The sequence below is a fragment of the Muntiacus reevesi genome, chromosome 22, assembly GCF_963930625.1.
Source record: "Muntiacus reevesi chromosome 22, mMunRee1.1, whole genome shotgun sequence".
Lineage (NCBI taxonomy): Eukaryota > Metazoa > Chordata > Mammalia > Artiodactyla > Cervidae > Muntiacus > Muntiacus reevesi.
In genome coordinates, this window is record NC_089270.1 from 1,958,891 (window position 1) to 1,985,724 (window position 26,834).

A 26,834-nucleotide genomic window follows, 5' to 3' on the forward strand; every position below is an offset into this window, starting at 1 on the left:
CCCTCCGGAGTGGTCTGAAGTTTGGTACAGGCATAACCTGAGTTTTACAGCCCAATTTTATATAAACAATTTCTACTGGCAGTTGTTTTGCTACTACTGAATGTGTTCTATTTATTAAGAATCTTTTCTTAAACAGTAGTGAATGCAGAAGCTTTGAGAAACATGTCACGAAGCACTGGCAGCTGTCCAGTGGTCACGTGGATGTGGTTTCTGATGGCCCAGTGGGTTTCCACTGTCCCGGTTGGAGGAGTGGACTCGCCATTGGGGTTTTTAGCTAGAAGACCTGGCAGAAGATAGGGTAACTGGATTGTGGGAAATGATTCCCATAACTGGAATGTGGGAAATGATTTTGAGTCAGGAAAGGGTGAAGAGTACTGACCAGTGGGCAGGGAGAAGGGGAGGTTGGGAAAGCGTTGCTCCCAGTAGCATGTTAAGTGAGTGGAGGAAGTTCCTGTCGTCGGCTTATTGTGCCAACTTGTGTCTTGCCTTTTTTTTTTTTTTTTTTAAATTTACTGGCTGTGCTGGGCCTTCTTGCTGCACAAGCTTCTCTCTAGTCGTGGCAAGCAGGGACTGCTGTCTGGTTTTGGAGCTCAGGCTCTAGGGCGCTCCAGTTTCAGTGGTTGCAGCCCTGCGGCTTCACAGCACAGGCTCGGTAGTTGTGGCTCTCAGGCTTCGCGTTCCTCAGCACGTGGGATCTTCCCCGATCAGGGATGGAACCCATGTCTCTGGCATTGGCAGGTGGATTCTTCTCCCGTGAGCCACCAGGGAAGCCTGTCTTGCCTTTTTATAGGTGATGCTTTCTAGACGGGTTCTCTAGACATTGGACAGAACGACCACAGGAAGTCGTGTGAGCATCCCGTCTGGAGCTGCTGCAGCAGCCGTGTGCCGTGGGGCGTGGCTGTGCCAGGGGCCCACGCCGGGCTCTGGCCTGCAGGGAACTAAATGTCTCCCCTTGATGTTTCTCACCCCTGCGGAGTTCTTTCTAGTTTATGAGGTGCTTCCATGTCTTTTATTTAGTCTGAGTTGTTTGCTGAATGAACGCGCTGAGCACCTGTAACGTTCCAGGGATTGTTCTACAAACTGGGGGTGAAGCAGAGGGCGCAGTGTGCAGAGCTGCTGTCCCGGAGCTGGCGTCTCAGAGGGGGGCCCCAGGCTCTTTCCGTCGGGGCCAGAGAGTGAACCCCCTGGGCTCTGCGAGCCGCCTGCTGGTGTTGCACACTCGCCTCTGCTAGTGAAGGGCCAGAGCAGCCACAGACAGTATGCGAAGGAAGGAGTGTGGCTGTGTTCCAGTAAAACTTGGTTTACAAAAACTGGTGAGGGGCCAGATTTCCCTTCCTCTGTTCCAGAGTGTGTGCGTGTCTGCATAGGGCAGACATAAGCCAGTCATTGGCAGGTAAGTGAACACACAGTCGGCTGGCAGCAAATGCCACAGAGAGAAAGGAGCCAGCTGGAGGGGCCGGGATCTGCTCACGAGACCGGCCAGCACGGTGGCTTGGGGCGCGGCCTGCAGGGAGCCCCGCCCCGAGAGAGCTCTGGCTCGGCTGCTCGGGGCTGGGCGGCCTCCGCAGCTGTGGCCCTCACGTCCCCCGTGTCCTCGCCCACAGAGTGAAGCTGGTGATGCTGCTTGATGCTGTGAGGCTTGTGGGGATAAGTGACGTAACACGTGGGGGTGCTTTCACACCAGCCGGGGGTGTACTGGGATTTTCAGAAAATGTTGTTTTTTATTACGGTAGAACTTCTCACTTTAGCCTGTGTGGGGTGTTTGTTTTTTTAAGTCACCTGGAGAGTGGAGGAAATTTGTTTCTTTCTTGATTGTTTTTGCTCATGTATTAATAGCTCAGTTTTATTTTTTTAATTTTAATTGGAAGGAATAATATTTTTAATGATACAGAATTTATTTCAGTAATAATCTACTAACATATCGAGGGTCTTTCACTCAGTTTTTCAGGTAAATTACAGGGGATTTCAAGTGGATATGAGAAATTTGGCTGTATGAAATCATCACCCGTGTGTATGGCTAGATATTTGAAATACTGTGTCCCAAACTTAGTTGGGTCAGTCCTAGCAACTTAGGGGATAACCTATTGATAGACTTTTGTTTAAAAGACTTTTCCTCATTTTTTACTTGCTGTTTAAAATTAGCTTGTGAACACAAAGGTTTTTGTTTGGATTTTTGTCTTTTTGTAATCAAAAAAGAAAAATGTCCAGGTTGGGATTTCTTTGGCATTTTTAGAATCACAAAAACTTTCCATAATGTGGTAACGTGCGATCAGTAAGCTCTTGGTACTGTTCACGCCTGTACCCACGTGCCTTTGAGGAGATAGCCTTCATGTTGGTGTGTTCGATGCCATGGTCCATGTTGCTTACGGGATCTTGCCTTTGCCGTTCCACCTTGGAGGGCCTGCCCCTTGGTGGGCACTTCCGAAGCCTCACAGCCCCTCTTGCACGTTCAGGTGTTAGATGGCACCGACAGCCAGTACCCAGGGATGCAGGCGGGGCCGACGCAGGACGAGGATGAGGACGCTGCTGCCGCTCTTCCTGACGAAGACACAGAGGCTTTCAGAAACTCTTCCATCGGTACGTTGACTTCAGGCGGTGTACGTAAGTCCCCAACACACGACTAGGCTCCATTCCGAGATTGCGTTCCTAAGTCCAGCAAAGTGAACCCAGGTATCCAACTGACAATATCGGCCTTATGGGACTGTACTGTAATAGGTTTATAATACTTTTTCTACTTTTTCCTGGACTTGAAATAAAGACTCAATGGACATGAATTTGAGCAAGCTCCAGGAGATGGTGAAGGACAGGGAAGCCTGGTGTACTGCAGTCCATGGAGTTACAGAGAATCGGACACAACTGAGCAACTGAACATCAACTCCTGTGTACAGTACTGTACTCTGTCGAGTATAGTTCCTGTAGAGGGTACAGTGTACCCCGAGCTAACTTATGTGATTGGAAAATGAACACATGTTCACATCTTGGGGAGTTTGTGACTTGAAAGCTCGTATGTAGGGGCCTTACTGTCCTACCAAGTGGCCTTGTTTTCAACCCTGACCTCTTACATCTTAACTTCCAAGAAGTCTTCTGGTGTCTGAGTCCTGAGTTGCAAACAGCAAGTGAGGAAAACCAGCTGAGAAGTTGTCATCCTTTGTGACCCAAGTCCTGTGCTTTCATGCTGACTGTGTGTCGATGTGGGTGTTTGTGTCTTAATTGGGAACTTGTCGCTTGACTTAGTCTATTTCTTTGATTTTGAAGCCCTTCAACAAGCACATTTGTTGAAAAGCATGGGCCACAGCAGGCAGGCCTCTGACAGCAGTGTGGATAAATTTGTCTCACGAGAGGAAGCTGCCGAGCCAGGGGATCCAGAGAACAAGGTGAGACACCGCGGCCTGAGACCACGCCACGTCCCGCGCGGGCCTGCGTGTTGAAGCCTGCCCTGGCTGCCGTCCGTCCGCCGCGCTCCTGGCTTTCCCGTGGCTGCCCCTCCGCTCAGCCCTTTCCCCTTCGCATATCAGCCTTGAGTCCGCTCTGCTGTCTGCCTCTCGAGGTGTGGGTGCGTCCTTGAGAACTGCCCGAAGTTCTGATTTCTTCGACCGTCCGTGTGATAGTGATGTGTGGCCTGGCTGCGTTTCTTGGTTTTGTTCCACTGAATTGTTTGTTTACTTACCGTGGTAGATACTCGTGCAGTTCTCCATCGCCACCCTTCTGAAGGCACAGCTGAGCGGCGTTACGTGCCCACATGTTGCGCAGTCGTCCTCACGGCGTTCACAGGACTGTTTGATCTTCCCAGACTGAAACTGTCTCTATGCGACATTGACTCCCATTCCTTCCCCCCTCTGGCCCCTCTCACCCACCATTCTGCTTTCTGTCTCTCTGGGTCTGACTACTCTGGGGACCTCTCATAAGTGGAATCACGCAGTATTTGTCTTTTTGTGTCCTCGGGGTCATCCGTGTTACAGCGGGTGTCAGAATTCCCTCCCCCTTTAAGACTGAATGATGTTTCAGTGCATGTGTTTACTACATGTTGCTTCCTCTTCATCTGTTGATGGACACTTGTGTGACTCCCCACCTTTTGTCGGTTGTAAATAATGCTGTTATTAGGGAGTATACGAATACCTCTTCAAGACCCTGAATTCATCTTGCGGGTGATATACCAGAAGTGGAGGTGCTGGCTTGTGTGATGCTTCTGGTTCTCACGTTTTGAGGCAGCCCTGTACTGCTTTCCACAGCAGCTGCACAGCTTTCTTTTATTTATTGTCTGCGCTGTGTGGCGTGTGGGGTCTCAGTGCCTTGACCAGGGATTGAACCTGCGCACTCGGCATTGGAAGCGCGGAGTCTCAACCCCAGGGAAGTCCCTGCTGCACCATCTTACATTCCCACCCACGGTGCACCAGCATCCCGTTTCTCTGCGTCTTCACCAACACTTTTCTCTCTCTCTTTTTTGAGAGGATCAACACACTGGGTGTGCAGTGGTGTATCATTGTGGTTTCTGACCTGCATCTCCCCTAATGATTAGAGGTGTGGAGTATCTTTTCATGAGTTAATTAGCCATTTACTTATCTTCTTTGGAGAGACGTCTCTTGAAGTCCTTTGCCCATTTTTAACTCAGGTTGTTTGATTTTTTTTTTAGTTGTTGCTCAGTTGTCCATTGAGCTGTTTCAGCATTATCTCTATTGCTTGCCTTTTCCATGTAACTGTCCTGTACTCCCAGTTAATTTTAAATTTCTCAAGGACAAGAAGTAGTGTTTCACACTTAGTCCCTCCGTGGGTGCTCAGTCACCGTCTCGACCTTGGCCGTTCCTTCAGGAATGGCGTCCCCTCACATCCTCTGGCGTCCCTGGGCGCTCCCCTCCGCCTGTGTGGCGTGCTCCTTGCCTGCTGTCTCATTTGGCCCCAGCCCTTGGGGCCCCCTGTCAGGACTGCCCCTGGGGTCTGATCCTGCGCCACCGTGGCCTGTGGGGTTGGGCACGTATCTGAATGCCAAGCTCCTGGCACAGTTGCTGCTCTGGAATTCCTTGTTGGATGAACTAAGGAATCAGCATGTAAGTTCCATGATTATAAGACAAATAAGTGTTGCTTTTTCTTTACAGCCCTGCCGGATCAAAGGCGACATCGGCCAGTCCACCGATGAAGATTCTGCCCCTCTTGTCCATTGTGTCCGCCTTTTGTCTGCTTCATTTTTACTCACAGGGGAAAAAAATGGTGAGAATCAAAAGGCAGGTGCAGAGTTGAAGGGAGTGACTTTAGGCTTCAGAGGTCACCTTGGTCACCAGCTTGGAGCCTAGTTGCAGCTGACGGAGTAGAAGCTGGAGACGAGCTTTGGTTTTCACCGACTGATGGGGAAGGCTGGGGGAGGCTGGTTTCCTGGGTCTGGCTTTGTTTGTTTGGAAGCTAAAGATTTGCTGCTGTGATGCTGATGGCGACCGGGCGGATCTGTTCACAGCCTTGGTTCCGGACAGGGACGTGCGGGTCAGCGTGAAGGCACTGGCCCTCAGCTGCGTTGGAGCCGCCGTGGCCCTTCATCCTGAGTCTTTCTTCAGCAAACTCTACAGAGCACCGCTGGACACCGTGGAATGCCCTGGTGCGTTCACAGTTTGCGTCTCTTTCCTCATGTTTGGTCACTGGTTTGAAAACTATCTCAGACTCTGACTGTTTAGTTGTAGAGTACCCAGCTTTCTGAGTTAGCTTGCAGCGTTTGAGCTGGGTGACAGCTCCCCGTAGGACGCGTCAGGTGTCCTGCTTTTGGCTTCTCGGGCCCCTGCAGATGCAGTGTTGAATTGAGACACAGAGGAAAGCAACAGAAATCTGGGAATGTGAGAGCTGATGAACACATGTGTTGGATTTTAGCAAAAGCACAAATTGTATATAATCAAAATTGCTTCGGGTCACACCAGCCAGACCAGACATTCACACTCAGCCGGCGGGAAGTGGGTTGTTCACGCTCAGAGCCGGCAGGGAGCGAGCCGTTCACGCTCAGAGCCATTGGGGTGCAGGACGTTCACTCTCAGAGCCATTGGGGAGCAGGACGTTCACGTTCAGAGCCGGCGGGGAGCGAGCCGTTCACGCTCAGAGCTGTTGGGGAGCAGGACGTTCACGCTCAGAGCCGGCGGGGACTGGGATGAGCTGGGTGGCAGCGGCCAGTCTTCCGCAGCGCATGTCCTGGGCATCTGCTTTGATGGGGTGACTGGGGAAGCCTGCTCTCCTAAAGTTATGCTCCTGCCTGCGCTCTCACTCTTTTTCCTTGGGTGAGGGGACAAACCCATGCTTTTGAATTTATATTAGGTAATAAGTGTGGACAAGTTTGAGGCTCTCAAGTCATTTTCTTGAAGCACAAACTTGACAACCTGGAATTATAGCCCAGAAACTATTGTGTTGGAGTGGTGTCAGGGGTGTGGTGAATATAAGCTCTTTAAACCCGGGACGTTTTCACCACAGATGGCTGTTACAGGCAGGCCTTTCTGGATCAGCACCGCTCCCTCACTCTTCTTTTCTTGCCTGGGAATTCAGCATTTGCCCTGAGTTAGAAAGTTGACGGTAGGGACCTGTACGGTGGCCGGGCCATTTCTCTCCGCAGAGGAGCAGTACGTGTCAGACGTCTTGAACTACATTGAGCACGGGGACCCGCAGGTCCGAGGAGCCACAGCCATCCTCTGCGGGACACTCGTCTGCTCCGTCCTCCGCCGGTGCCGCTTCCACGTGGCGGCCTGGATGGGCGCCGTCAGAGCCCGGACAGGTAACCACCAGCCTTCAGCGTTCAGCATTCCGCGTCGTCACTCCTGGACGGCATCCTCGTGTTCAGGCTCACACAAAGGCGTCTGTGCTTGCTCTTCCGGGCAGGTAATACATTTTCTCTGGCGGACTGCATTCCCTTGCTGCAGAAGACTTTGAAGGACGAATCCTCGGTTACTTGCAAGTTGGCTTGTGCAGCTGTGAGGGTGAGCATAATCGTTTGTGGACATCAGTTCTTTGATTAGTGGGAATTTCACCAATGTTAACAATGAAAACTTAAGCTTAATATTAAATATTTCCACTCGCAACAGTAATAAACGTCTGTGTACCTACCTCTCAGCCTCAGAAGGAAAACCGTGCCAACAGAGTCAAGGGTTAAGAGACTTCGGTTTAAATCTCAGAATATTTGCTTGAAATACACGTTTCCTAAAGGGTATCTCTGCCTTGCTCATATTAAGTGTAAAACTTGTTGAATTAAAACGCAGCAGCTCTTTCAGGCCCGTTGAATGCACAAAGTGAGGCACAGGGGTTATTGAATACCCCGTGGTGTTGGTGGGGAGACAGCCCCAGGCCTTTGTGGGGTAGCATGTTGAAATGTTCTATCAGCTGGCTCAGAACTCACAGCCGGCCCAACAGCAGTCCACGTTAAGCAGTAAAAGTCAAGCCCCAGACCCTGCCATTGTCAGACTTATGTCCCCCTTTAAAATGTCACGGCCCGGCCAGACTTGCTCCTCGGTCCCAGCTGTTCGCCAGGTGTCGGTCGGTCTGTGTCTGCTGGGGCAGACGGGAGCCGGTCAGCAGCACTCAGCAGGCTGCGTGCGGAGTTGCCCCGCGCGCTGGGGCGGGCGAGACGCAGCCTCGGAGCCCGGGGGGCCCGGTGCCGGGTCCCATCGGGCAGGGCGCAGGCCCCGGGTCATGGCGTTGGGCCTGGGGCAGATGGGGGTCCAGCAGGGGCGGTGCGTGCCCGGTGTCGGGGAGGGGAGGCCTGGATGGAGGCAGGGGTGGTGGGGAGAGCCGCGTCCTGTGGTGGCAACACGGTCACACTCCACGTCGAGGTGACTGAGGCGCGTGCGTGTGGTCGGTGGTCCTGAGAGAGGTCGCTGTCAGAGGGGGATGTCGAGCGGGGATGGGGAGGGGTGCGTGTGGGGGTCTGCAGAGGCCCACCCGCCGCCTGCCTTGCAGCTCTGCGTCATGAGCCTCTGCAGCAGCAGCTACAGCGCGTGGGGGCTGCAGCTCATCACTGACTTGCTGGCCCTGCGGAGCAGCTCCTACTGGCTGGTGCGGACGGAGCTTCTGGAGACCGTGGCAGAGATCGACTTCAGGTGGGTGAGGCAGGCCTGCTGGGGCAGGCTTGAATGGCGCGGGACAGCCTGGTACCCGGGTGCAGGCGGTGACCTGTGTCCCTCTGTGTCTGCCCCTCCCTTCCGAGACTTCACCCTCGTCTTGGAGTTTTTACGTCCAGGCAGAGGAGTGTAGTTTTCTGGTAGTCTTAGTCATTCGAGTGTTCTGTACAGTGTGAGTGAAAGAGCTCAGGCTTCTAAAACAGTGAAGCTTGTGTCACTTGGGCCTTTTTAAACAAATGCATGCCACGCTGTACTGAGCCTAGGTCAGACAGCAGATTGGTGTTGTCACAATTAAAGAGTAACTTCTGATGCCTTGCAGTTTATCATTTTCTGAGAAAGCATGATTCCATGTTTTCTTTCTATGCTTCTTTTAGATGGGAAATTTTCTTTTTTGTCTGAGTTTGTGTATTTTTTAAAGACCCCGTTTGTAGAGGGCTGGTTGTGTGCCAGGCTGGGCTGGTGCCCTCTGGGCTATTGTCTTTCAGCCTTAGAACATGTCTGTGAAGCCCGGGCTTCTTCCCGCTGCGTCTCACAGAGGACCCCAGGTGGCGGAGGGGGGGACCCGCCTCTGAGGCGGCCGGAGTCTCAGCCCCCTCCCCAGTCTGCCCCCCGCCACCTACAGGTGTTTGAGCTGGTTCTGTAGGGCGCTTGGGGTCTTTCAAAATACCCGATGTTTATATTCACTTTGAAGGAAAGTACTGAGTACTTTCTGAGTCTGGAGTCGGGAGGAGCGTGGGTTCTCCTTGCTGGAAGCAGGTGCCTTCCTGCCGTGTGACGTGGGGCTGCCTTCCCTGGCTCCCGCCTGTGGCCCTGGCGTGGCCGTCCTCCTCCGCTGTGGCCATGCAGGCCGGCCGTGCGGCTCTGTTCAGTAACTGAACTGTTCACCGTGAAATATGTTCTTTGTGTTAGGTTGGTGAGCTTTCTGGAGGCCAAAGCAGAAACGCTGCACAGAGGGGCCCATCACTACACAGGGGTAAGCCCTTCATGTCTGGGAGGCCGTGATTTAACCTCCAGGAGTGCCCTTTCCCCTTAGTGTGGAGTTTCTAGGAGTGCTTTGTATCATGAAGCTTGTGATCGCATGTGTGGCTTTAGGACTAGTGACGTTGAGTTCTTCTTCTCCGGCTTTCCAAGATACCTGACTTAAAATTCATTTAAATACAGAGATCGGATCTGTTTTTATCTTTCTTTCCAAAGCTTTTAAAACTGCAAGAGCGGGTGCTCAATAATGTCGTCATCTATCTGCTTGGAGATGAAGACCCCAGGGTGCGGCATGTTGCTGCCGCTTCGTTGATGAGGTATTTGCCCAGTATTTTCTCTCTCCATTCACCTTCTTGGTTAAAGTACTAAATGATAACGACACTGGGAAGAGAGGTGAAAATTTGGAGGCCATAGGGCATATTCCTAAATCTTTGACCTCACTTTTGGTTACTCTTGAGCTATCAAAAAGCATATTTTTCACTGTCTCAAGAATCTAAAATGAAAATTAAGACAATAATAAAGTATTAGTCTCATATTGTAAAAGTAATGTACTTTGATAGTCAGATTTTTTAAATATGGAGAATAGCACTAAGAAGAAAATAAAATTCGCCTCTAGTCCTCCCACTGGAGATAACCACTATTAACGTTTTTTGCTTTATGTCCTATGTACAAGTTTCTTTTTCAAAATTGGGACAAAGTGTACATGCAATTTTGTTATCTGTTAATTTCCACATAATAATCATTACCATTTTCCTGTGAGAAACACTCTTCTAAAAAAGACTCTTCAACTGCCACCTTTGTCTGGGGCATCTCTGTTGAGATGTGTTCATATTTCTGTACTGAAGTGCATGACATTTCATACAGGGCGAGATAAAGAAAGGCTGTAAATACTCTTTACAAGAAATTTTTAGTTAGTGGCCACTTTTTCACTGTGTAGTTGTGATAAATTTTTTTGTAAATATTATTTGGTTGGATACTAAGTTTTTATTGATTTAGATAATAATGGTTCAGTGACTAGTATTATACATAAATGTTTACGTAGTGACTAGTATACTGCATGAATGTTTATATATAACTTTTTTTTCTAAGAATTAATTCCTGGAAGTTGAGTTACTAGGTGAAACAACCTTTTTGTGGGTTTTTTTTCCCTATTAGCTTACTGAAGTAAGGTTTTTTAATCTCTTAAAATTGACCCATTTTAAGTGTACAGTTAATGATTTTTGGTAAACTTAGAGTTGTGCAACCTTCACCACAATGCAACTTTAGAATTTTTCCATCATTTCAAAAAGTTCTACTGTGCCCATTTGCAGTAACTCCCAACTCCTGCCCAGCCATAGGCAACCTCTCGTCCACTCCCTGTCCCTCGAGGAGCGTGTGCCTTTTCTGCACACTTTGTATAAATGAGGGCACACAGTCAACAGGTGGACTTTTGCGTCTGACTCACTCAGTTTTTGAAGTTCATCCATGCTGTGAGGTGTGTGCCCACCTTTGTTCTTTTCATTGTTTAGCAGCGTTCTGTTATCTAGGTAATGCTGTGTTTTGTGTATACATTCGCCAAGCGATGTGGTTATTTTCCCTTTTTGACTGTTATGAATCATGCTGCTTAAACTGTTGCCTCCAAGAGTTTGAGTGGATGTACGTTTTCATTTCTTGGGGGTAGATACTGGCAAATGGGTTTTTATGGTTTTGGTACTTAACTGGAGAATCACATGGACAGAGGAGCCTGGCGGGCTGTGGTCCATAGGGCCACAAAGAGTTGGACACGACTGAAGCGACTGAGTGGGCAGTGAAGTTACTGCCCAGAAGCGGGTCAGTCTGCCCTCCCCACCAGAATATGATCGTGCCTGAGTCTTTTCACCAAAGCAGGCATTTCAAAAAAGTTAAATATGTGTCAGTTTCTTAGGCCATCATTGGTATTTCTGTTAAACATAACTTTTATCTTGTTTTAAAAATAATAACACGTTCACTAAACAAAACTCAGGAAAAATATAAAAACCTTTGTAGTCAAACTGCTCAAGGAAAACCAGTTGTGTTTTAGTGGATAGCCCTTTGGTTTTCAGTGTGAAAGTCGCTCAGTCGTGTCCGACTCTTTGCGGCCCCGTGGACTATAGATCCCATGGAATTCTCCAGGCCAGAATACCGGAGTGGGTAGCCATTCCCTTCTCCAGGGGTTTTCAGTATGGTCATGTGCATGTCTGATTGCTTGTGAATTGTGCCTTTTCAGGGACTTGACTAGATTTGTATGACTTGCTTGACCAAAGATCTTGAATCTTTACCATTTTCTGTGAGTGACAGTAATTTATTAAATCTTAGGAAAAAATTGTACTTATGACCAGGTCTTCCTGGAAGAAAGAAACTTTAACTAAGATAGTGGGGTGCGCACACCACTGTTTTCAAGCAGGTGATTGTTTCTGGGAGTCACAGGCCCGCCTGTAGGTGGGTGAGTGCTCACGCAGAGCCCTTGCTCCCTGCCTGCCCCTCAGAGCTCGCCTGAGGGGGCCTGGGCCGGGATGCTGCCCCTGGGGGTGTGGGCGGTTCCGCAGAGAAAGTCGGGGAGTGAGGAGGGGCCCGCCCTGCTGCCCCCCGCGCACTGCGGCTCCCTGCACCCGCTGATGCTGATCGAGATGGTCAGAGGAGCTCTCGGGAGGCTTTTTAACTCGGAGGATTTAGTCGTGTGCAGAGAGCCGTGTGTACCTGTGTGAACACGAGAAGAAAGGCCAGCCCCTGGTCATTTCAGAGCCGGGGTGTGGGGCACGGTCCCGCGTCGGGAGCCTCTGCTCCAGCGTGCCTGCCCAGTGCCGCCGCTCAGGGGACGTGTCCGTGGGCAGACATTGTGTTGTCGGGCTCGCCGGTGACACAGGGCGCGGGGCAGTCAGCAGGGGCTTCACATGCTTTCTGAGGGAGGTAAACCTGACTCTTACGCTAGGCTCGTCCCAAAGCTGTTTTACAAGTGCGACCAGGGGCAGGCTGACCCCGTGGTGGCCGTGGCGAGAGACCAGAGCAGCGTGCACCTGATGCTTCTCATGCACGAGACGCAGCCTCCGTCCCACTCCTCCGTCAGCACCGTGACCAGGTACGCGAACCGAGGCGCGGGGGCGCTCATCTGAAGCCTTGCGTTTTCTGCAGAAAATGCTTCAGTGAGGGTGTTTGAGCAGGCGGGCTGCCTTCAGTAGGACGCTTCTTTCCTCAGGGTTCACCACCCGCCTCTATTCAGGTTCTGCTGCAGCCGGGCCCGGTGACATCACAGGTCATGATTTGTTTGTTACGAGCCACAGACTGACAACTGTGTTTTTCTGTAGGACTCTAATACTATATCTTGTCCTTAAAATTTTCACTTTCTTTGTGTTATCTAAGAGTATGATTATGTCATGGCATTAATTTTTAGCAGGCTATTATTTTTAGCAGGCATGTTATTTTTAGCAGGCTGTTAAAGAGTGTCAGTGTTATTTAGGGTTATCCACTAGTTAAGTGATTAGCAATTATTATTATTCACATGTTTTTGTAGAAGGTCTTTAAATACAATTTCAAATGACTAAACACAGCCCATTCTCTTGTTCTCAGATGAGTGGGATAGACTAAAAGTAATCAGCAGAAATGCTTTTTGAAGTTCTAATTTTCTTTAAAATTTCAGTTTGCCAGGAAGGCTGCAGAAATGATAATAAGACTGTTATGCTTTTAAAGAATTCTCTGTATTTTAAATGTTATTTTAAAAATTAGCTTTTATGTGATAATTTTTTATCCTGAGTGGCATTTTTAAAAAATACTTTTTTGGGCTAAATGACTTTTGAAGCCAAAATGTCCATGTGACAGTTTGTTCTGAATTTGAAACTCAGCTTGCCAAATTTTGAAGTTATTTTTTCTTATTAAATACCTCTTCTAATGCAAAGATTGTTTAAAAAGATGGAAATAATTTTTTTCTTAGATAATTTCCTTTTTTTAACCTCAAAACTGGCGTTTTCTCTCTTTAAGCAGAAGCAATATAAGAATATTTCATTATCAGGAATTTGACAAGCTTATGATAAGTAACTTGTCAACAAGGTTGCATCTTCTAAATGTCATTAGATGCCAACAGAGATAGGTATAATATTTTATTAAAATTGGTTAGTAACTATAGCTGTGAAAAATTTCTAGTCCAAACTCAGACTGTCCTCTAGATACTCAGCTCTGTTTAGCTCGGTTCTTGCATGATAAGCACAAATCCCGGTTGTACACTGTACGTGCAGGATTGTGTGAGGAGATAAACTGTGTTCCCCTTAGTCTGTATCACTGAGTGCCCCTGTGGACAAGACCTGAGGGGAACGGAAGTGAATCGACACTCACCATGCCTGGGCTCCCTCCCTGCAGTTGGGGAATTAGAATTTGTATGTAACTACTAGGAGGGATTGAAATTGACGTGTGCCATGAATGGAATAAGGAAGAAGTGACAGTCTTGTAGTGGGAAAGGACTTCCTTTTGTTTGGAATCAGGAGTAGATTCCCACAGGATGTAATTTAAAGCTTGAAAAACGGGCAGCTTTGGATCGGCTGATTTTAAAGGAAATTAGAACTTCAATAAAGCATTTCTGCTGATGACTATTGGTCCTCTGGTGTAGTTGGACATTGGAGGAGGGAGGGGTTATTTCAGCTGTCTTTATAGAATAATGACCACATTTATTTCCAGTCTTCCCGTAACTTAAAAAGTCAAGATTGCTTTAACTTCTTGTGGCCTTTAATCTTAAAATTTTAAATGCCATTTGAATTCTGAGAATGTCATAAACTTTAATGGGAGATTTTAAGTCTCTCTGTATCTTTCTCGTTAGAATTTATAGAGGCTATAACCTGCTACCAAGCATCACAGATGTCACTCTGGAAAATAACCTCTCAAGAGTCATTGCAGCCGTTTCTCATGAACTGGTCACTTCGACCACGAGAGCGCTCACAGTAAGTCTCTTGGGTGGGTTAATTTTCAGTAGTTTGCGTGGTCTGCTCTTCGTGATAGGATAATTTTATTAGAGCTCTTACATGTGGGCTTCTGTTAATAAAACCCTGGTTTATTCCAACAAAAATGGTAACAACTATTTTCAGGTTATTAAAGTAATACATGTTTATTCTAAAAAAAAATTCAGGCCATCTAGGAAGAAATAATAATGAAAACTACCATAATCCAAATTGGTAGTATATCAGAAGTTTAAAATATCTCTAAAATAATTGACTCAATGACTTTATAATATATATGAAGAGGGAGAAACCTTGGAAATACCAACAAAGATTTTTGTGTCATGTGATTGTCTGTATCATTATTTATGATGCTAAAAGTACAAAAGAACTGTGATGCCCAAGAACCCTATACTGAATAAATTCTGATGATGACTAAATTCTGTATAGATGGGGATGTGTATAGTTACGCACCTATTAACATGATGCTTTGGAGCATTTGTAACAATCTGCAGAGTGAGCCTCTAGATTATAACACCGAGTGAAAAAAGACACAGTGCAAAACCGTGTGCTTGTGATAGTGGTTATGAAAAATAATGTTCATGTAAACACATTTCTTACTCGGGAAAGTAATTGGCAGAAAATTACTAAGACTAATTTTAGAACTGTGAATGGTTATTCTTTTTAAGATATCACACATTTTCTAAAGTGAACACGTGTAATCTCCAGTATCAGAGAGGAGAACGGTACATGGGAAGTGGTGCCACCTCACTGAGTCACCGGCTGAAACCTTGTCGCTTATTTTCTGTGACAGAAGGGGTGCTTTCCTTTTGTAAAAACGCAAGACAACTGTGATCAGGCTCTCCTGATGCATATAACAGTGCCTTTCAAACTTAATGCTGTTCCGGCTCTCTGTAGTTTGGGCTTCCCTTGATTTGTTCAAAATGCTATAAATTTTATTTGTCTTTATTGTGGCCCACATATGTCAGACGCCGTTCTAGGCTTGGGATGTAAAAACAAGAAGGATCCTTGCCCTGTGGTTCTTTCAGTCTGCTCAGGAAGGCGGACGTTAATTAGCTTGAGCTCAGGAATGGCTGGTGCGGGGGTGGGGGGCGGGGAGCAGAGAAGCGGGGAAGGAAATTCCAGGTAGGGGGCGGGGAAGGCACAGGAAGATTAAAGTCGAACCAGAGGAGGTGCCTCCCTGCTGGCCTCTCCTCTCGGCTGTCCAGCTGTATCTGAATTCTCAGGTGTGAAATTGTTCTGTGGGAGGGCAGATGTCCTGTGCTTGGGTACGGAGCTCAATTCTGTTTTCACTGTTTGTACGCTTTATAAAGCGTAAAAGGGGGGTCAGTGTAATAAACCCTCGTGGTGGTGAGTGTGATCTTATCCTTCCTTTCTTGTTTAGTTTGGATGCTGCGAAGCTCTGTGTCTACTTTCAACTGCCTTCCCAGTTTGCGTTTGGAGTTTAGGTTGGCACTGTGGGTATGTATTTCCTTGGCACATGACCGTCTACAGTCGTGTGATACAAACATGGTTATACGGATCCTTTTTTTTTTTCTTGTCAAGTCTTTCATCAGTGTTACCTTTTGGGGAAGTACCCACTGGAATATTCGCTTCTCCTGGTCAGTTGTGTTGGATGCTAGTGACAGGAGACTTGGAAGCAGTGATTCCTTGTGATTCTTTGAATGTGAAATGCTCACACATCAACATTTGGAGGATTTCAGGGTGTGACTTGCAGTCTCATTGAAGGGAATTTGCATACGCTGGCAAAGGACTTTTCTAATTGGCTTGATTCTCTCCAAAATTATTCACTATGTATTAAAAATTTAGAAACTTTCTTTGTTTGAAATCAGATGTGATCTATCATGCAAAGTAATAATCAGTTACAAGAGTCGTTTAGGAACTACTGTACTTACATTCGGAGAAGGCAATGGCAACCCACTCCAGCGCTCTTGCCTGGAGAATCCCAGGGACGGGGGAGCCTGGTGGGCTGCTGTCTGTGGGGTCGCACAGAGACGGACACGAGTGAAGTGACTTAGCAGCAGCAGCAGCACTTACATTAGCAGTTCTCATTTAAAAATGAAAAGGATTTTCCTCCAGTAGATGGCCCTAATGAAGTGAAGTGAAGTGAAAGTCGTCAGTCGTGTCCGACTCTTTGTGACCGCATGGACTATACAGTCCATGGAATTCTCTAGGCCAGAATACTGGAGTGGGTAACCTTTCCCTTCTCCAGGGGATCTCCCCAACCCAAGGATCAAACCCAGGTCTCCTGCATTGCAGGTAAATTCTTTCCTACCTGAGCCACCAGGGTATCCCAAGAATACTGGAGTGGGTAGCCTATCCCTTCTCCAGTGGATCTTCCCAACCCAGGAATCAAACCAGGGTCTCCGGCATTTCAGGTGGATTCTTTATACTTTCAATCAGATCTGCTCCCTGATTTCATTTCTCAGTGATTTTTATGGACCTATGGTTACAAGAAAGATACTAGTTAACAATAGTAAAATTGCTTTATGACCCGGCATGAAATGAATAGCCATAATCCTCTGTTTGGTTCATAAGAGAAGGCAAGTCTTAGCTCAGCATTGTTCTGTAATTTGGTCCTGCTTCCAGAGTGCCCCCGCTGAGCGCCTCAGACGAGTCCAGGAAGAGCTGCACCGTGGGGATGGTCACGATGATCCTGACCCTGCTGTCCTCAGCCTGGTTCCCGCTGGATCTCTCTGCCCACCAGGATGCTCTGATTTTAGCCGGGAACTTGCTGGCAGGTATTGGCCGTGAGTTGAAACAGTTAGCTGTGGGTGAACTCGTCTCTGATTTCATTTGAGCGGGCAGTGCGTGCAGGTGTTGTCTTGGGCCCCAGGGCAGTAAGAAGGCACAGTGTGAGGGCTGCGTTCTCCAGGGGCCTGTAGGTTTATAGGGGCCGGAGGCAGCACAGCGGGGCTGTGGTGCTCCCCGCTGGGGATAAGGGCGGGGAGCAAGGTTTGTGGGCTGGCAGGAAATGGCACAGCACCAGTACCACGCGGGACATAGAACAAACGGTGTGATGTTTGAGAACTGTGATGTTTGACAGTTTTGGACGTCATGTGCGAGGGACGACGAGGATAGGGAATGTGGCCGGTGAGCAGTTCGTCTCCATTAGTGAGGACTTAGTGCGTTTGCTCTGGGAGGTCACTGGAGAGCTTCATGAAAGGGACTAACAATCGGGTCAGTATTTTAGAAAGATAACTTGGCTTATGCAAACACAGATCGGAGAAGTTAGGGAAACTCACAGTTAAGGCAAGATGGAGAGAGTCTGAACAGGGTAATGGTTGTGGCTTGTGTTGAAGAAACCAGTTAAAGAGAGTGAAGGAGATAGAATCTGCAAGTCTCAATCATCAGTTGAACTTGAGTTGTCCCAATCAGGAAGGGGACGGTCATCCTGGGGGTGTATGAGGCTGGGTTCGTAGCAAGTGAGCACACAGGGAAATGTCAGGTTGCTGTGGAACCCGAGGCATCAGCTGACCCCAGGGGGTGTCCAGCAGACTCCCCATATAGGCGGGTTTGAGTGACTTGGTCTTTGCCCCCCACCCTGGAGCTGGGGGGTGACGTGTGTGCCCGTATCACAGCCAGTGCCCCCAGGTGTCTGAGAAGTTCATGGACCTCTGAGGACGAGGCCAGCACGGCAGCCACCAAACAGGAGGAGGTGTGGCCAGCCCTGGGGGACCGGACCCTGGTGCCCATGGTGGAGCAGCTCTTCTCCCACCTGCTGAAGGTCATCAACATCTGCGCACACGTCCTGGACGAGGTGGCTCCCGGACCCGCAGTGAAGGTGACCCCCCCTCGGGCAGCTCTTCCCTGCAGCTCAGATGGTGCAGGGGCTCCCAGACAGGCCTCTGTGCTGCTCTGCCCCTCACGCCCCCGCTCTTGATCAGATAAACAAAATCGCTCACGTCATGACACTAGATAGAAAGCCAGATGTGATCCTCCCGTTCGCGTTTGGTATCATCTGTCATTCCCAGTCACCTCTGAGAGGGAAGCAGCTGGCTGTGTTGTGGGGCCTTCGGCGTCGGCCGGGAAAGCTCAGAATTCAGGTGGCTCTCTCCCAAAACGTGCTGCTTTCCTTTGAGGTGCCACTCAGTGTACTCAGCTTCACAGCCAGCGCTCGAGTGATCGCACCGTGAGTTTACAATGGACCAGTTCACTTATATCTGCTGACTCCCTCCCTCCCCATCTCTCCTCCGCTGAGAACTCAGGTTCTCCTCTCGCTGCCGTTCGAGTCCAGTCTCCTCGCCAGACCCCTGAGTTAGTGCCTGCTGCTGACACTGGCCTTCTTTGTAAAGCCTCTTGGGCCCCGGACTCAGTCCACAGCTTTGGCTGTAGGTTCTTTAACCCCTGCTGGCCTGGGCACCAGGCCGTATCAGTGCTCCCTGCTGAGGCCTGCCTGTGACTCTGGTGGGTGACTTTCAGGCCCCGACTCCCCTCTCCTCGCGGCACCCAGGACCACCTGTCCTGTACTGAGACATTCTCTGGTGGGTGTCCAGATTCCCTGACTCCTGCTTCCCGGGCACTCTCCCGGTTCAGTCCTCGTCCTGCCGTCCGTGCTCCCCAGGCTCCGTCCTCAGCTGCCCGTCTCTGAGCTTGCTGAGCCGGGCCACCCAGTACAGCGCTCTGGAGGGCCGGGGCGTCCCGTCTGCTCCAGCTGGGGCAGAAGCTTCTGGCTACGCCTGGTGGCCGAGCCCCTGAAATGTGGCCCGCGCAGCTGAGAGATTGGACTTTAGTCATGTTCAGTCGTCATCAGATGTAAATGGAAGTGTCACAGGGGACGACGTGCCTGGGTGCTCAGCGCCGTCAGGTCTGCTCTCGTGCTTCGGTGTCTTAAGCTGGGGACCCTGGGCCTGTCTGGAGTCTGGTGTGTCGGCTGCCGCGGACACCTCTGCTCGGGCAGTTCCTGGACGTCCCGTTCGGGCTGCAGCAGGACTCCGGTCTCCTCCCCAGCTGGTGCCTGTGCGCGTCTCTCACTCCGGTTTTTCAGGCGAGGAAATGGGAGTTACCATAGTCCTTCATTTTGCTCACCGAAGTCTGTTTTCTCCACAGAGTTTCTTGCCCAAAGCCCATACGTGCATACACACACATGCAGGCACACTTATGCACGCTCACACACAGGTGCACAGACGCACGGACTTTCCTCTGCGCTCACCACTGCCGTCCGGCTCAGAGTGGGTGGGCCATCTCGTGTGGACTGCGCAGTGGCCTCTTTGTGTTCTTCACTGTGCTGGGCCTTCGCTGCTGTGCACGGGCTTCCTCTGGCTGCGGCCAGCGGGCACTGCTCTCTAGTGGCCGTGCTCGGCCTTCTCCCGCGGTTGCTTCTCTTGTTGTGGTTCCCCGGCTCTAGGCGCACAGGCGTCCGTAGTTGTGGCCCACGAGCTTAGTTGCTCTGCGGCATGTGGGATCTTCCTGGACCAGGGATCGAACCGTGTCCCTTGCATTATCAGGCAGACTCTCAACCCCTGGACCACAGGGAAGTCCTGCAGTAGCCTCTTTGGAACAGCATTATCAGTGTACCATACGGTTTCCGTGTCATTCACATACCATACACCTCCCCCATTCAAAGTGTATAGCTCAGTGTGTGTTAGTACACCCAGAATTGTTTGGCCAACTCTACAGAACGTTTTGGAACCCAAAAAGGAGTGCTGTACCCATTGACTGTCACCCCCCAGCCCTCCCATGCCCCCCAGCTCCAGGCAGCCACTGTCCCTCTTTCTGTGTGTGTTAGTCGCTCAGTCACGTCCGACTCTCTGTGAGCCCGTGGACTGTAGCCCACCAGACTCTGTCCACAGAATTCTCCCGGCGAGAATACCAGAGTGGGTTGCCATTCCCTTCTCCAGGGGATCTTCCCTTCCCTGGGATGGAACCCAGGTCTCCTGCACTGCAGGCAGATTCTTTACCGTCTGAGCCACCGAATTCTGTAGATCTGTCCATTCTAGACATTCCATGTCAGTGCAGCCACGCAGCCGGCCTTCGTGGCTGACTCCTCTCGTGAAGCGGGTTTTCCAGGTGCAGCCGCCTCTTTCCGAGCTCTCTCGAGCCCCTCCCTGCTGCCTTGCCGTCTGTTCTGATGGCAGCCTTTTAGCCCTGTGTCTGCTGTGCAGGCGAGGCTCAAAGGTGTAAGGTGACTCCTTAGATCGTGAAGTGGGCAAGCCGTGAGCCAGGGTGCCCACGCTGCTGCCTTCCGCAGTGCAGGCCGGGGCTCTGCGTTCTCACGTGTGTGTGCAGAGTGTGGGCTTCGTGGAGAGTCTGGGCTTGCTGCTGCCTAGCTCGGCTGCTTGCTGGCTGTGACCTTGAATAAGTCACTTCATCATCGCTGAGACTGTCTCACTTGAAAATGGAGTTCAGAGTGTTGCTTCCCACGCCCTGGCTCCCGGAGAGCGTCCCTATGCTCATTCTTGGTCCTGAAGTCTCCTGCAGCCCCTCTGACTTGCTGAGGCCTCTTTGGTCTCTGGCGTTCACCGTGCTCCCATTAAGAAGTGTTGGGTCACCTCCCACCACGGGTGATTGTCGTGTGGGTTACAGTGGACAGTGTGTGTGCAGAGTCTGAGTCCCACAGATGGAGATCCAAACAAAAGAAATGAATTCCATGTGTTGACTCTTTTCCACAGATGGTGAAGCACACGTACCCTAGTTTTCTGTTTTGTGTTGGTTACAACCCACTCCAGTCCTCTTGCCTGGAGAATTCCATGGACTGAGGAGCCTGCTGGGCTGCAGTCCGTGGGGTCGCAAAAGAGTCGGACACGGTGAGCGACTTCACTCCCCTTCACAGTGTTTTGTGTTCTGTTTCAGGCAGCCCTGCCGTCTCTCACAAACCCCCCTTCTCTGAGCCCAATCCGACGGAAGGGAAAAGAGAAGGAGCCGGGAGAGCAGGCGTCTGTGCCTGTGAGTCCCAAGAAAGGCGGTGAGGCCAGTCCAGGTGTGAGGCCGCGGCGGGGCGGGGCGGGGCGGGGCCCGGCTGAGGGTGGGCGGGGCCGGGCCGGGCCGGGGCGGGGCTGTCAGCATCACAGCAATTAGGACTCAACGCTTCCAGTCACGTCCTGGCTGGTGGATAACTTGGCAGTTTGGAGAATAAAATGTATAGAAGGAAGCCACAGAAGTGGTCTCTCCAGGTGTGGTTTCGGGTGTTAATTGCTAAGAGTACACAGGCCACGTTTTGGTCTTGGGCATGTCTGAGTGTGGTGTTCTAATGATTCGGGGTCCCAGCCGTCTCCCAGTGCCCGCGCTGTGCTCCCTACGTCCTGCGCCTCCTCCCTTCTGCTCTTCTTGTTGATGTTCAGGAAGGGAGGGGGTGTAGAGGGCTGGGAACAGAGGTAGTGGGTGAGAATTATGAAGGGGGATGTGGAAACGCTACATTTGGAAAGCCTGTGTAGGGAGGAGAGTGGGGATGAAACCATCCGAGTGAGCCAAACCTGAAGAATTCACAGATGCTAGCGGGGTCTCGGGCCAGAGGGGCCAGAGTGCCCATGGGCTCTGCCTGTGACGGGTGCCATCTGCGCCCCTCTCGGTGGGCACGGAGGGCAGACGACTGGACTCCACCACACACGGTCACATGCCACCTCACAGTGCTGGGGCCACACATGATTCTTCCCTTCATTTTGCTTATAAAGCATTCATGTCGAGCATTTTATTATTGTTTGAAGTTTATTCATTCTTTCGGCTACACTGCATGATTTGTGGGATCTTAGTTCCCTGAGTAGGGATTGAACCGGGGTCCTTGGCAGTGAAAGAGCCGGGTCCTGAGCACTGGACCAACAGGAAGTTCCCTGTGTTAAGCATTTGAAAAGATGCTGTTTTCTAAGGATTGATGGCAGTACCGCCGGGGCTTTAGCATCTAAAAAGCTTGAGAACTGTACAGATGCAGTCATCAGTATGTGACTGGTTATCTTTCTGATGATTAATAAACTAAGGACCCTAAACCACCAATCTTTAAGCATTTTGCGTTTAGTACCTGCTCAGTGATAGCGTGTGACCCACACAGTCATGAGCACATGCTCACCGCGCCCCTGTTGTTTACAGGACTCGTGACCTCAGTCAGCTGTGGGTCATCCCCCTGGTGCCCCTGGGAGCCTTTTGCTCTGGGGGGTTTTCAGATTGGTTGAAGTTCCTTGAATTGGTTGTTTCTCTGACTTACAGCCAGGCCAAAGCAGACACCTCCCAGCATCACACTTGTCTTCTCTTTCTCTTTTTCTTTTATTGTATTATCTTTTGGGAGGTACTCAGAGTCTACTAATGTTTAGTAATCAATTTCTTACTATTTCTAATTAATCAAAAAGTCAGGAAAAGTTGGCATTTTATCCTGCTAGAATACTTGAAAAATAATTGTTATAGTGATTTCTTTTAAGCGTGGCGAGTGTTTCCTTTTGACTTGAAAGTGTATCTTGTCTGTGTGAAGCCTCTCGACCACCTGAAACCTCAGGGCCTGTTGCTGCAAACAAGTCCTCGTCACTGGGGAGCTTCTGCCACCTACCTTCTTACCTCAAACTGCACGACGTCCTGAAAGCCACGCACGCCAACTACAAGGTACTGCTTTTGTAAAAATACCCTTGCTCTCACACATTTCAGGGGACTGTCAACATTTTTCTTAAGATTGTAGATTATAGACATACATATGAGTGAGTAGACCTTAGGGATATGAGTTAGAATTGGCTTTTTCGCCTTTGTTTATGATAGCTTCCATCATACAAAAGGTTAGGATTTTTATTGAAAAAGTGATGTCTTTATGATCTGTTGGTGCTGGGTCTGGGCGTCCCAAGACCACCCATGTTCAGAGATGCTATCTCCCTTGTCTCCCTTCTCATCCCCCAGGTCACCTTGGATCTTCAGAGCAGTAGTGAGAAGTTTGGGGGTTTTCTGCGCTCCGCCTTGGACGTTCTGTCTCAGATTCTGGAGCTGGCGACGCTGCAGGACATTGGGAAGGTTTGTGTTTCCTGTCTTCTCATTGAACTGTGGCTGGCACGCCTGAAATGCATCTCTGGGCCAGGTGCCTTGGAGTGGGACCCCAACATCCTGTCACGTTTGGAAAGTGGGGAGAAGGTTCTTCAGTTTGGACACCTGAGTCTGATTCTTAGTCTCGCATTGAGGAGAGTTTGATTTGTATTCTGTTTTCACTTTTTACTGTATATCAGCTCAGACTCAGTTGAATTAAAAAATGACTGGGTTTAAAACTGTTGAATCTTTTGCTTTCTCTGACCTCTGCATGTGGGAAGGTCAGAGCAGTCACAGTGACGGCATGTGGCTTTAGGAGGGAGCAGAGCTGTGCTTGAGGCTTGTGCACTTTGGTTCTGAGCCCAGTAACTGACCTCTGTCCCTCACCCTCCTGTCGTGGGGACCTGGTCAAGCAGACGGGAGAGTTAAGGGGTCGTGTGGTGAGTGCCGTGTCGTGTCCACGTCCAGACCTGACAGTTACCACCTTGCCCACTTGCTCTGGTGTGTTTGGACCCACCTGTCCAGCTGGGGCATCTTGGTGTCTCATGAACTCCAAAGTGAGCTTCCGAAAGCCCGCCTTGAACGTGGGCCGCAGCGCCGTTCCCTGTCCTCGCTCTCCCCGTCTTTCTCTCCGTGTGCATGAAGCTCACCCGGTCTCAGTCACAGTGCACATTGCCGTCTGTTTCTCCTCGCTGGTCGCTTGTGCTTCTCCCACATGTCAACTCAGAGGGGGCGGAGCAGTGCTCAGGCCAGGGCTACGTCTTCCACCCGAGGCAAGGGCTCTCTGGCTCTGCCCGGGGCTGCGAGCCCGCCGGGAGAGGAGTCACTGTCCGGGCCTGTGTGATCTCTGAGCGCTGCTCCCTCTGCCCGCATCCTCCCTGCCCAGCACTGCGAGGCCCCCCCAGGTCCTCTCTGGGAGGCCCCTCTTCTTTGGAACCCTCACTGCGTCTGCTTCCTGGACTCCCAGCTCCTTCTCGACTCGGGGCACCCTGAGCTCTGCTCCATCCCTCATCCTCATGCCCCTGCCGGGAGCTCTCTGAGGGGCACAGTGAGTGGGGCAGCCGACTGGCTGACCAGCTCATTTCCCATCTCTCGGGAACCCCTGTCCTCTGGTGCCTGGTGATCAGTCTTGGAGCCGTGCTTTCCTGTATTATCTGGCTTTTTTGGTTGTTTGGCTGTGGGGTAAACGTGGTCCCTCTTACCCCTTACTGGCTGGGGATGGGGTGGCCCTTTGTTATCCTGTGTATTAATGTTCGTGCTCAGGACTTGTTTCCTATTACTCTGGACTCTCAGAAGGCCGGCAGCACCATCCTTTTCTCACCTGTTTTCAGTTTCTTAGCCACGCTGTAAGGGCCACCCAAGGCGGACAGGTCATGGTGGAGAGTTCTAACAAAATGTGGTCCACTGGAGAAAGAATGGCAAACCCCTTCAGTATTCTTGCCTTGAGAACCAATGAGCAGTATGAAAAGGTAAAAAGATAAGACACTGAAAGATGAACTCCCCAGGTCAGTAGGTGCCCAATATGCTACTGGAGATGAGTGGAGAAATAACTCCGGAAAGAATGAAGAGACGGAGCCAAAGCAAAAACAATGCCCAGCAGTGGATGTGACAGGTGATGGAAGTAAAGTCCAATGCGGTAAAGAGCAATATCGCCTAGGAACCTGGAATGTTGGGTCCATGAATGAAGCTAAATTGCAAGTGGTCAAATAGGAGATGGCAAGAGTGAATGTCGACATTCTAGGATCAGTGAACTGAAATGGACTGGAATGGCAAATTTAATTCAAATGATCATTATATCTACTACTGTGGGCAAGAATCCGTTAGAAGAAGTTGAATAGCCCTCACAGTCAACTAAAGAGTCTGAAATGCAGCACTTAGGTGCAATCTCAAAAGTGACAGAATGATCTCTGTTCGTTTCCAAGGCAAACCATTCAGTATCACAGTAATCTAAGTCTATGCCCAATCCAGTAATGCTGAAAAAGCTGAATGGTTCTATGAAGACCTACAAGACCTCCGAGAACTAACACTCAAAAAAGATGTCCTTTTCATCACAGGGGACTGGAATGCAAAAGTAGGAAATCAAGAGATAGCTGGAGTAACAGGCAAGTTTGGCCCTGGAGTACAGAATACGGTTAGGCAGAGGCTAACAGCTTTGCCAAGAGAACGCACTGGTCATAGCAAACACCTTCTTCCAAAAACACAGGAGAAGACTCTATACATGGACATCACCAGATGGTCAATACTGAAATCAGATTGATTATATTCTTTGCAGCCAAAGATGGAGAAGCTCTTACAGTCAGCAAAAACAAGATCAGGAGCTGAATGTGGCTCAGATCATGAACTCCTTTTTGGCAAATTCAGACTTAAAGAAAGTAGGGAAAACCACTAGCCCATTCAGGTATGACCTAAATCAAGAATCCCTTACAATTATACAGTGGAAGTGACAAATAGTTTAAAGGGATTCGATCTGATAGAGTGCCTGAAGAACTATAGACGGAGGTTCATGACATTTTATAAGAGGTGGTGATCAAGACCATCCCCAAGAAAAAGAAATGCAAAATAGCAAAATGGTTGTCTGAGGAGACCTTACAAATAGCTGAGAAAAAGAGAAGCAAAAGGCAGAGGAGAAACAGAAAGATATACCTATCTGAATGCAGAGTTAACAAGAATAGCAAGGAGAGATAAGAAAGTGTTCCTCTGTGATCAGTTCAAAGAAATAGAGGAAAACAGTAGGATGGGAAAGATGAGAGATCTCTTCAAGAAAATTAGAGATACCAAGGGAACATTTCATGCAAAGATGGGCTCGATAAAGGACAGAAATGGTATGGACCTAACAGAAGCAGAAGATATTAACAGGAGGTGGCAAGAATACAAAGAAGAACTATACAAAAAAGATATTCACAACCCAGATGATCACGATGGTGTGATCACTCACCTAGAGCCAGACATCCTGGAATGTGAAGTCAAGTGGGCCTTAGGAAGCATCACTATGAAGAAAGCTAGTGGAGGTGATGGAATTCCAGTTGAGCTATATCAGATCCTAAAAGATGATGCTCTGAAAGTGCTACACTCGATATGCCAACAAATTTGGAAAACTGAGCAGTGGCCACAAGGACTGGAAAAGGTCAGTTTTCATTCTAATCCCAAAGAAGGGCAATGCCAAAGAATGTTCAGACTACCACACAATTGCATTCTTCTCACACACTAGCAAAGTAATGCTCAAAATTCTCCAAGCCAGGCTCCAACAGTACGTTACCTGTGAACTTCCAGATGTTCAAACTGGATTTAGAAAGGCAGGGGAACCAGAGATCAAATTGCCAACACCCATTGGATTATCAAAAAAGAGAATTCCAGAAAAACATCTACTTCTGCTGTATTGGTTATGCCAAAGCCTTTGACTATGTAGATCACAAGAAAATTCTTCTATGGAAAATTCTTCAAGAGATGGGAATACCAGACCACCTTACCTGCCTCCTGAGAGACCTGTATGCACGTCAAGAAGCAACAATTACAACCAGAGAGGGAACAACAGACTGGTTCCAAATTGGGAAAGGAGTAGGTTAAGGCTGTATATTGTCACCCTGCCTATTTAACTTATATGCAGAGTACATCATGAGAAACACTGGGCTGGTTGAAGCGCAAGCTGGAATCAAGATTGCTGGGAGAAATATCAATAACCTCAGATATGCCAATGACACCACCCTTATGGCAGAAATTGAAGAAGAACTAAGAGCCTCTTGATGAAAGTGAAAGAGGAGAGTGAAAAAGTTGGCTTAAAGCTCAACATTCAGAAAACCAAGATCATGGCATCCAGTCCCATCACTTCATGGCAAATAGATGGGGAAACAGTGGAAACAGTGGCTGACTTTATTTTCTTGGGCTCCAAAATCACTGCAGATGGTGACTGCAGCCATGAAATTAA

At 49.3% G+C, this 26,834-nt stretch overlaps 1 protein-coding gene across 2 annotated transcripts in view; it reads left to right on the forward strand.

Annotated features, from left to right (window-relative positions):
* The window catches only part of HTT (huntingtin), a 118,564-nt gene that overhangs the window by 42,262 nt on the left and 49,468 nt on the right, over positions 1–26,834 (forward strand). For both annotated transcript variants that reach the window (XM_065914524.1, XM_065914526.1), the window contains 17 exons: positions 2,454–2,577; positions 3,256–3,374; positions 5,091–5,202; positions 5,444–5,581; positions 6,575–6,733; positions 6,838–6,935; positions 7,912–8,051; positions 8,982–9,045; positions 9,267–9,367; positions 11,977–12,123; positions 13,849–13,969; positions 15,369–15,445; positions 16,574–16,725; positions 17,566–17,768; positions 20,777–20,903; positions 22,380–22,507; positions 22,793–22,903. In XM_065914524.1, the coding sequence (XP_065770596.1) occupies positions 2,454–2,577; positions 3,256–3,374; positions 5,091–5,202; positions 5,444–5,581; positions 6,575–6,733; positions 6,838–6,935; positions 7,912–8,051; positions 8,982–9,045; positions 9,267–9,367; positions 11,977–12,123; positions 13,849–13,969; positions 15,369–15,445; positions 16,574–16,725; positions 17,566–17,768; positions 20,777–20,903; positions 22,380–22,507; positions 22,793–22,903 (2,121 nt within the window). The remainder of the gene's footprint in view (positions 1–2,453; positions 2,578–3,255; positions 3,375–5,090; positions 5,203–5,443; positions 5,582–6,574; positions 6,734–6,837; positions 6,936–7,911; positions 8,052–8,981; positions 9,046–9,266; positions 9,368–11,976; positions 12,124–13,848; positions 13,970–15,368; positions 15,446–16,573; positions 16,726–17,565; positions 17,769–20,776; positions 20,904–22,379; positions 22,508–22,792; positions 22,904–26,834) is intronic.